General features: G+C 51.9%; 1 protein-coding gene across 1 annotated transcript; it reads right to left on the bottom strand.

Moving 5' to 3' along the window:
- Window positions 1-1,407: 1,407 nt before the first annotated feature.
- Window positions 1,408-10,813, bottom strand: LOC115513655 (butyrophilin-like protein 10). Its single transcript, XM_030314957.1, is given in 7 exon segments — window positions 1,408-1,925; window positions 1,928-2,494; window positions 7,053-7,076; window positions 7,791-7,982; window positions 9,060-9,341; window positions 9,936-10,289; window positions 10,588-10,813. Coding segments are annotated over 7 exon segments (1,542 nt in total). The 5' UTR covers window positions 10,682-10,813; the 3' UTR covers window positions 1,408-1,896.
- Window positions 10,814-11,195: the final 382 nt, after the last annotated feature.

Raw genomic sequence — 11,195 nt, 5'->3', positions numbered from 1 at the left:
GCCACATTCTGAGGTCCTGGGTGGGCAAATCCTCTGGGGGCTACAACAAGAACTCACTGCAGTTTCTCAGGAGCTGCAAGTGTTTGCCTGGACATCTGCTCTGCAGACATCTGCTCCAAGTTTCCCCAAGTTTTCTTCCTTCCTTCTTCTTTTCCAACACAAGTCCATCCTTCATCATGACCCATGTTGTCCCTACCTTATGATGTTGACCTGTGACTGCCTGATGCCCTTTGAACCCAGGAGGAGCTGGAGGCCCACGTGGACCCCCACAGCTGCCTCTCCACTTTGTGACCCCTCTGTAGGGCACCCTTCTGCCCCCATGAGCCCTGCAGTTGGGCACTGGGAGGCCTGTGCCCCATGGCAGAAGGGCATCCTGGGACCACGGGTAGGCTTGGGAGAAATCGGAGGGCATTCCCAGTACAGCAGTGGATGCAGGTGCATCATGGCCACCATGGGGCCCTTACTGTGCACATCCTGGGTCCCCACCTCTAGGGAGCAGCAACACAGCCCTCTGGGGTGGGGGGCATTGGGATGAAATGAGACATTCCCATGTTATGTGCAAATGCACACAACTTGCTTAAGGTAGAATCTCTCTTTCATGTCTGGGTGTGAGCACACACACTAACCAACAGAATGTGCACAGAGTGAGTGTTGAGTTACCCTCAAGGTCACATGGGGTCACAGCCCAGGGACCCTCCTTGGGAGAAAGACCCCTTCCATGTCTGGGGGGCAAGCCTTCACTCTACATCAGATCTGGCAGCTGCAGCCAGGGGAGGCACATGATGGACCATCCCAATCCTGCTCATGCCCCCATTGGCCTCTCCTAGCACTCAGGGGACCAGCCTCACTGGGGAGCCCTGAGCACTCTCCCCAGGAGCTCCCGGGCTCCTTCCAGCTTCCCTCCATCATCATACCCGTAAGTAGGGTGGAAGCAGCTTCTGGCAGTGGTTTGAGTCTCATCTTCCCTCCATGCTCATGCCTTGTTTGATTCCACATCCACACTTGTGGCTAGGCTACTCTCTCTGCCCACATGCCCTGATTCAACCCTGACCAACCTCAGGGAGCCCTGGAATCTTTGGCTTGGCCTCAACGTAGCTCTGTCTGCACCAACCTGCCATGGTGAGGTGGGAAGACAGAGGCATCCAAGGTAGACCAGATGACTAGGACTTTGTGAGTGTCAGAGAGTGGAGGAGAAGGGGAAGTGGGTAGGTAGGAGAGGGGTGTGAACAGGAAGAAGGTGGGAGAGGAGGGAATGAGCAAGGCTAGCATTTACGGAGCAACTACTTCATGTCTGGCACTAGGCTCAACATTAAACATATGCCCCAAATTCATTTCAGAAAATCACCCCACAGCATGTAATGATATGGTGTAACAGTCAGCTTGGTCTCTGTAACAAATACCACAGACTGGGAGGTTTAAACAACACATTTATTTTTTCCCAGTCCTGGGAACTGGAAGCATGAGATCCAGGTGTGGCAGGGCTGGTTCCTCCTGAGGCCTCTCTCCCTGGCGTCCACACACCATCTCTTCCCCGTGTCCTTACACGGTTGTCCCCTATGTGTGTCTATGCCCTGATCCCCTCTTCTATTAAGGACCCCAGTCACATGGGATCAGATGGGATCAGGGCCTACCCTAGTGACTTCCTTTTACCTGAACCACCTCTGTAAAGACCCCATCTCCAAATATAGCCCCATTCTGAGGCCCTGGGGGTTGGAGCTTCAACATGTGAACTGGAGGGGACATGATTCAGCCCATAATATTTTGTCAGTATTTTACAGGGAAGGAAAGTGGAGATAACACAGGATCATCCAGAAAGGTTCACCCTTGTATGTGATCTAGCTGGGACTTAGAATGGATACATCTCCCCCAAATTGGTGACAGGCTGGAGCAGAGAGATCATGGGTCTTGCTGGAGGAGGGTTCCCACCTGTCCTGTCCCTCACCCTGAGGAGGCCCCAAGGCCTCTGGGGGCTGCCGTTCTGAGCAGATGGTCAGGGGGCTGGGGTCATGTGTCCAGAGGCAGAAGAATGGCCTCAGGGGTGCCGAGAAGGACAGTCCAGAGAACGCGTAGATGAGGGATCCATTGCTCACGCTGTAGAAGGAGATTCTGCCTGCATCACAGTCCAGGAAAACGCCCACACGATGCAGGGGCTCCGAAGGGTGCAGGCGAACTCTTGGGAAGGCAAGTGCCCAGAACCCCTTCTTGTACAGCTCCAGGGCCCAGAGTCCGTGCTGAGGGGACTTGGGGATCCTTCCCTTCCGATCCAAGCTCTCCAGACACACGCCCAGGTTCCAGGCCTTCCTGTGCCCCACCTGGACCTCCCAGTAATACCTCCCAGCTGAGAACTGCTCCAGGCCCAGCACACAGGGGTCCCGGTCGAATCTGCTGGGGGCGTTGGGCAGCTCTTGTTCAAAGAACAGCCGCCTCACAGTCTTCCTGTCCTCAGAGAGAGCGAGCTTGGGGCTTGCAGTGTCAGGGTCCAGGGATGGGCTCACTGCGGGAAGAGGAGAGGATCAGGTTTAGGGGTTGGGGTCCCCAACCTGTGCTCCTGCATGGAGGTGGAACCATGCCTCCCTGGGAATCCCTGTGCGTCACCGTTCTCTGTCCAGGACCCTGTGCACACAGGCCATCCCAGAGCAGCGGAGGCGGCTCCCTGTGAGTCCCTTTCTCTGTCCAGGATCCTGTGCAAACAGGCCATCCCAGGGCAGCAAAGGCGGCTCCAGGGGGAGCCAGGGAGAGCCAGGGGGGATTCCTATGAGGGGACAGGGGGGCACACTGTGAGATAGGCATTGCTCCCAGGGCCCCGTGTGTCAGGATGGATGTGGATGTGCATGTGTGTGTACATATGCACTTGTGTGTGTGTGGGGCTATGTGGGCGTGCATGTGAGAGACAGAGACAGGGACAGACAGACACAGGTAGACATAGAGAGAGATAGAGAGACGGAGACAGAGAGAGGCAAGGAAAGAGAGAGACAGAGACAGAGACAAGGAGAACAAGGAGAGATACACATAGCGAGACACAGGAAGAGAGATAGAGGGAGACTGAGAAAGGTATGGACACAGACAGAGACAGAGGAAGAGAGACACAGAGAAAGACACAGGGAGACAGAGATAGAGAGAAAGACATAGGAGGACACGTGAAGAGACAGGGTGACATGAGATGAGGTCACAGGTGCATTGATGCCATTGGACAGCTCTGGGGTCAACCACTGAAGGGGAGATCCCATCTGGAAAACCCTGAGAGACACCTTAGCAGCCTCACAAACTGAGATGAACACCTTCCAAAACAGATCCCTTCTCTCCTGTCCCACCATCCTTCTCAGAGCCCTCAGGCCCTCATCATGTCACCTGGGGGAGGGTCTGTCTACACCTGAGAGGCAGGGAGGGTGGGGATCAGCTGGGAGCCCCAGCTGCCTGTGCAGGCACCTTCACGACAACAGAAACCTCATGGCTGGTGTCCACCCTTGCCCATTCAGTAGGCATGCTGCTGGTTGCTGGGGTCTGCATACGATGCCCCAGACACTCATGTTTCCTGACCATCCATCCCTGTCAGCTGGACAGCACACACGCTCTCCTCCTAACAGAACCACAACTTTCTCCCCGCTCTCTACTTCCTTCTGGAAGGAACCCTGCTCCCTTTCGCTTTCTAGCAAAGACTAAATGTTCTCCCCAATTTCTCATTGCTGCTTCCTGAAGTCTTCACCCTCTGCTCCATACAAACCCTTTCCCTGTAGAGTCTGGGCCATGCAGATTGAGCCCACCCATGTTCATATCTATGATGGCCAAACATGGACTCACTAGCTGAACAATGGACCCAGCTCCTTCTATTCCAAATTCCCTCATCATTAAAAAATATTCATGTCAAAAAACAGTTTGAGACTTACAAAGAGGTTGCAAAATACCATACACAATATGCCCATGATAACATCTCATATAACCCACAGTAATAGGATCAAAACCATACAATTGACATTGATACAAAAATATTCTATAGTGACTTCTTGCACACCACAGCACACCTGACTGTGGAGAACCACCTGTGCCCTTGTGCACTGATTCCTCTTGCACACCTGTCACCCACACCTGTCACTGGAGCTCATCCTGTGTCCTTGTGTGCTGACTCCTCTTGTACACCACCCACACCTGTCCCTGGGGCTCATCCTGTGTCCTTCTGAGCTGATTCCTTTGGCACACCACCCACACCTGTCCCTGGAACTCATCCTGTGTTCTGTGTGCTGACTCCTCTTGCACACCACCCACACCTGTCCCTGGAGCACTGCCTGTGTCCTTGTGTGTTAACTCCTCTTGTACACACTCACACCTGTCCCTGGAGCTCACCCTGTGTCCTTGTCCACTGATTCCTCTTGTACACCACCCACACCTGTCTCTGGAGCACTGCCTGTGTCCTTGTGTGCTAACTCCTCTTGTACACACCCATACCTGTCCCTAGAGCTCATCCTGTGTCCTTGTCCACTGATTCCTCTTGCACACCACCCATACCTGCATCTGGGGCTCATCCTGTGTCCTTGTGCACTGACTCCTCTTGCACACCACCCACACCTGTCCCTGGAGCTCATCCTGTGTCCTGGTGCACTGGCTTCCCTTGAACACCACCCACACCTGTCCCTGGATCTCAGTCTGTGTCCTGTGTACACTGATTCCTCTTGCACACCACCCACACCTGGCTGTGAATCTTCTCCTGTGCTGTCCATCACGTATGCGCTGGACCCTTGCACACCACCCCCGACCTGGCCACAGTGTAGACCTGTGCTCCATCCCATCCACAGCTGCTGACTATCTTCTCTGCATTGTCATTCTCTTACTGGTTTTCTTCCTCCCTTCAGGCTTCAGGCATCTTCACGCCACATGGTTCCTTTTAGGCAACAGGCATGCTCTCCTGCCACGGACCTCAAAGTAAAACCACAGCAAACACAAACAGAACCTTCCCATTCCCCACTCACCAAGTCTTAGCTCAACTACACAGGCAATAAATTTGAGACCTCCCTCCCAGTTCTCTCCACAGGAGACGCCTCTCTTTGTACCATGCTTGCCAGTTTTTCTGGGCCATTTTCCCGGGTTGACCTGACTCTACTTCTCAGGTGCACGAAAGTTGATGCTCCTTCAACACATTGCACCTGCACATTTCCACGGTGAAGTCTCCCTTGGCCCTCCCACAACCACTGCTCTAACCTTCAAATACCAGGTTTCTCCAACGCTAGATCTTGGATCTTTCTTGTTTCCCTGTATCTTCCCTTTTTAAAAAATCTTCTTTTCCAAAGAGAAATTTTTAAAGAATAATTTTAGGTGTAGCAAAAAATGTAGCACTCACACATTCAGTTATACCAGATATTTGCCATGGACCCCAATTCCTGTCTCCAGTCCCGATTTCTCCTGAGACTTCCAGACTCGCGTATCCAATGATTCATCTGACGTCCTTAGCAGGATGTCTGAGAACAGCTCAGTCTTAGGAGGTCCATGGTGATTTTCACTTATTTGGCCCAAATCTGCCCCAAACCTTCTGTTAGATGGAGCCAGAAGGGCCAGAGACTTATGCAGCTGGGGGTCACCTTGGGCTGCTCCCTCTGCCTTGCCCCTTCTGGACTGTGCTACTTGTGGCCCCAGGACCCATCTCGGGGCTGTATCCTCTCCTCCATCAGTGCTGCTCCCCTGCTTACAGGTTCTCACTCATATTGCACGGTGCTTCATGTAAAGTCCAGGCCTCTACCTCAGCCTCCCAGGCTCTGCAGGGGCACACACAAGCCTTCCTGCCCTGTTGGTACCTCTTCCACATGCCCAGCTGTCACACACCACAGACCCCACTCTCCTTGCCACAGGGGCGAGTTCCCCCCTCCTCGTATAGCTGTGGTCTTGCCATCACCCACTCCTTCATTTAGATGTTGGCACCCCACCATTCCCAGGGGTCTGGACATCCCACTTGAACATGCCCCTGGCCATCCTCCTAGTATTCTGGCTCTTTCCTATCACAGTTATTCCAGATTTAATAATTAAAAAAAACAAATGCTGACTTGTGGCTCACATCCCCACATAGACTCTATGCTCCATGAGGACAGGAGGAAGCTGTACATTCATTAATGGAGGCCAGTTGCTTGCACAGAAGATATCTGGTCATGGTTGTAACTGAATGAACGAATGGAGACTGGCTTCTCTCTGTCTCTTCCTGGGCCCTCACCATGTGGCTGTGGTGGAACAGGTGTTCCCAGATCCCCTTCCTGCTTTCATCTGCCCAGCTCATGGCTCGCAGTACTGCCCCTCCTGTCCTTGGGGGTCCCTCTCCACAGCCAGACTCTCCCCCCATGCTTCCCACCTATATGGTGCCCTGGGGCAGAAAGGCACTGGCTCTGCACTCTCTGTGCTAACAGTGTCCCCCACAGTGGCTGTTCCTTGGAAGAGCTAGCTCTCTCGCTGCCCGGGGTCTGCAGCCTGTCTGTCCCTCAGGCAGTAAACAGGAGCTAAGGTCTCTCAGAGCAGCAAAACTTGGTGTTTACAGCCATAGAACCAGCATTTAGCACAGCATTTCTGCACCCTGGAATAGAAAGGAGAACACACGCATACATGCACATGCATACACACACACGAGTACATGTGCACACACAAATACACATGTGCACGTGGGTGCACACACAAGTACATATGTGCAGTGCGTGCACACACAAGTACATGTGCACACATATGTGCAATACATGTCCACAAGTGCACGTGCACATACAAACACATGTGTGCACACACATGCACATATATGCACAGACACAAGTGCATGTGCATACACATGCACACATAAATACACATGCACACACTGCACACGCGAGAACACATGTGCACAAAGCTTATGTGCACAAAGCACCACACATGTGCATGTGCACACACTAACAAATGTGCATATGGCACACAGGCACACAGGTGAACACATAAATGTATACCATGCACACACAGCACTCACACATACACACATACATGCACACTGCACACACACGTGTGCACACATAAACAAACATTCAGGGAGCAGACGCTTCCAGCCCCTACATAGTCCTCACCATAGATGACGTCCTCTGGCCAGCCTGAAATGAAACAGAAAGATGTGAAACTGTAGGGTTTGCACTGACCAGATGGGGCGAAAGCTCATTTTCTGTGAAGCTAAGTCAAAACAGGATGTAATGAGCTCTCGCGGGGACCCTGTAAAGGAAGAGCAAATATCCCTTCTTCAGTGCCCAAAAAACAATCCAGGTCACTGTATTCCTAGGGAAAGGTTTTGTGGGGCGTAGCCTGATGGCCCAGCCTTCCCATGTCTGTCATAAAGACACATCTCTGACCTGTTCCCCAGATCGGGGCCTGACAGCTATGAGCAAGGACACAGGAGGCAGGGAGGAGAGCAGACAGGCGAGTGGAATGATCCATACTGATGATGATCCCTGCGCTCACAACAAGATCCTCTCAGGTGACAGGCTTGCTGCTGTATTTGTTGCTTGAGCATTTTCAGGATGTTGTCATCACCCTCGACTGATAGACTTTCCCAGGTTCAAGCTCACATCTGTCTCCACAGCAGAGACCCGCCAGTCTTCCCCAAGTCACCCAGTGAAGAGCAGCCAAGCACCTCTTAGTGATGGAGGATCTCACTGGGCATATGGTAGGTGGGAAGTCCCTGAGCTGGGGCCTGGGCAGGTCTCTCCCATTCCTCCTGTGCTTGAGGGTACACAAAGGAGGGACTTCATGCAGGGCTCCACAGGAGTGCCCTGGCTGGAAGGGGCACGTCTGTCCCACTGGGGCCTGCTTACCTTGGGACAGCTGCTCCTCTTCTCTGTACAGTTTCTCTTCTTCCAGCTGTACCCTATCCCTGTCCCTCTGACGTTTCCAGAAAAGACAGGTGGCTCCAGTTGCTACAAGTCCCACTACAATGAGGATCACAGGCAGCACTGTCCTCCACGCCATTGATGGGAAACTTCTGGACAACTGAGCTAAAAGAGGGTCTGGGGAGGTGAGAAAGCCAAGGTAAGAGAGCGCCTGTGTTCTTAGGACACACATGCCATAGGGTTAATGAGTCAGGGGGCAGGTGCTTGTGAACTAACCTGACATGACCTGAAAACATGTGTGTGCCTTTGTACAGACAGACATGGACAGACACACAGGAGAGAGATGGTAGACAAATGGCAAAAGGTTAAATACTGAGTGGGTCTGCATTCTGTGTATCATTCCTGCAAATTTTCTGAAACTTGAGGTTGTTTAGAAGGAAAATTTTATACAGAGTGAAACTTGGAAGCCCCCAGGTGTCCTTCAGAATGTGAATGCATAAACAGGCTGCGGTTCATCCAGACAAGGGAATACTGTTTACTGCTAATACGAAAGGAGCTATCCGTGCAGCCACTGTGGAGAAGATGATGGACGTTCCCCCCCAAAATAAAAATAGAACTACCATATCAATCCACTTCTGGGTATTAATCCAAAGAGAACAAAAATATTAACTGAGAAAGATAATGCACCCCTACATTTATTGCAGTGTTATTTACAACAGTCAAGATACGGAAACAGCACAAGTGTCCACCTATGGATGAAAGGATAAAGAAAAAAATATATATTTGTACAAAGGGATGCTATTCAGCTATAGACAAGAAGGAAATACAGGCATTTTCAATAATATGGATGCACCTGAGGGCACTTTGCTAAGTGAGGTTCCACAGGGAAAAATGTGTAGGATCTCACGGATAAGTGAAATCTAAAATGAAACAAAACACCATCCAAACCTCCAGAAAACCAGAAAACCTAGTTTATAGATGCAGAGAACAGATTGGTGGTTTCCAGAGGTGAAAGATCGGGAAGCTAATGGGTGAAGAGGGTCAAAGGTGCAAACTTCCAGTTATAAAATAAGACCCAGGGAGGTGATATACAGCATGGAAACTATAGTTAACTACTGTGCTGTGTAGTTGGAAGCTGACAGACTAGATCTCACAAGGTCTCATCACAAGGAACTATGCGGAGTATTGGATATTAACTACTGACTGTCTGGGATGCTCAGAGCTCTTGAGGCCTGGATGGAGCAGAACACTCACCAGGTAGGCAGATCTTGGCCTCCATCCTCTCCTGGAGGAGGGGGTTGGAGATAGAGCAAGAGAGGTTCCCCACGTCCCTGTCCCAGACAGTCACATTGGACACCACCGCAAAGAGGCCCGTTGTTGGCGACACTGTGAGGTTGGTCGTGGAAGGTAGGGTCTGTCCCCTGAAGTCTCTCCACTCCACCTGGGGCTCTGGGTACCAGCCCTCCGAGGTGCACTCTGCCCTGATACCTTCATCCCGGCCAGCTCGCACTTGGATTCTGGGCTCAGAGCCCAGCCCTGTGGGAAGAGACAGGCTTTGCAGCCTCTGCAACCATTACCATTTCTGACAGAAAAGCACAGATCCTGAAAATTTCCAGCAGGTATCAGGGTTTTTCAGACTACTTGCTCTGTGTAATATTTATATGCCATATATGCTACCCTCTTCTGAGAAACCACAGAACAAAACAGAAAAGGCCCAGGGAGATCAAATACCTTTCCTGTATTGCAAAATCGGTGTCTTTTCCTGTTTCTCTCTGTATCTCTTTCTGCCTCTTTCCTTCTCTCCATACCTCCGTTCCTTTCTTTCTGGGGTCAGTGTGGGTAACAGAAGCCGACTTAGAAAATGAGCCAGGCGTCCAGAACCTGCCTGTTCTAGTGCATTATCGCATTTTGTGGGACACGTGTAGACCGACACAAACACATTAGAGCATGCTGTGGGATGCACTCAGGCCAGGCCCAAACATGTTAGCACAAGCTGTGGGACAGGCCCAGGCCACTGCATATATGTTAGTGCATGCCGTGGGATGCGTTCAGGCTTGGGCCATGATCAGAGGATCTGCAGCTGGAGGATAAGTGCTAGGGGAGACCAGAGGCCCTAGTGGCGACCCTTACCTGCCACCCTTAGCCACAGGGTGGTCTCTGCAGACGCCATGCCATCTTTGAACTTGCAGTGGAAGGTCCCGTTATCGAACACCATGACATTGTGTATGGTCAGAACAGCTTGGTCTTGGGCCAGCCCGGACATCAGGAAGGTCGTCCTGCCCTCGTACTGCCACATCTGCTCTTCAGTCACATCTTTGCCTTTCTTGCGCAGGTGCACAGCTGGGGACAGCTCCTCCCTGTACCACCTCACCTCCATGTCCTTCACACTGATATTGAGGGACAGATGGCATCGCAGCTTCACACTTTCCCCCACCATAGCCAGGACCGGTTGGCCGGGACCAGAGACAGAGAAATCGGCTTTCCCTTATGAGGTCATAGCAGAAAGCATGGGTTAGGCCAGGTGAGAGGAGACCATGGGCCATCCCCCCCACCGGGCACAGGGTCCCTGCCCTGCCCCCCCCAGCCTGTGCCCAGTGTCTTCCCCTGCCCACGCCCAGGGGACACCCACCCACACGCAGGTTCTTCAACAACACCCCATGCCCTTGTCCAGGGTCCCCAGGGAAGGACTGCTTGGATCCAGTTTAGCCCCCTACTGTGTTCCTGTCCATGCACAGGCTCCCTCCTAACATGGCTCATGGGAGGGCGGGGAGAGTTCTCCTACCGTTTGCAGAGAGGCTGCAGGACAGAAGCTGCAGGAGGAGGAAGATGATGGAGCAGCTGGGTGGAAAGATGTCTCGACCTTGTGTGTTTGCCATGGCTGCTGGAGACAGAGAGGCCTGAGCCCCAGATATTGGAGACAGGGCAGGACTGAGTTAATTTCTGTCTCTCTCAGTTTCTGTCTCTGTCTCCCTCTGTTTCTGTCTTTCTGTCTCTGTCTCTCTCTATCTCTGCCTGTCTCTGTCTCGGTTTCTCTGCCTGTTTCTCTGTCTCTGTATGTTGCCTCTGTCTCTCTCTGTTTATGTCTCTGTCTTTGTCTCTCTCTGTCTGTGTCTGTCCTGTCTCTCTCTGTTTCTGTCTCTGTCTCTGTCTCTATCTTTTTCTCTCTATCTCTCTGTTTCTGTCTCTCTCTCTGTCTCTCTGTTTCTGTACCTGGCTATCTATGTCTCTATGTGTATCTCTCTGTCTCTGTCTCTCTCTGTGTCTTTTTGTTTCTGTCTCTGTCTCTCTCTGTCTGTCTCTGTTCCTGTCTCTGTCTCTCTCTATCCCTCTCTGTCTCTGTCTCTCTTGGTTTCTATCTGTCTCACTCTGTTTGTGTCTCATGTCTCTCTG

Source organism: Lynx canadensis, chromosome A1 (assembly GCF_007474595.2).
Source record: "Lynx canadensis isolate LIC74 chromosome A1, mLynCan4.pri.v2, whole genome shotgun sequence".
NCBI classification, from domain to species: Eukaryota; Metazoa; Chordata; class Mammalia; order Carnivora; family Felidae; genus Lynx; species Lynx canadensis.
Note: the sequence above shows the minus strand (reverse complement) of the source record. Positions and strands in the feature narration are given on the sequence as shown.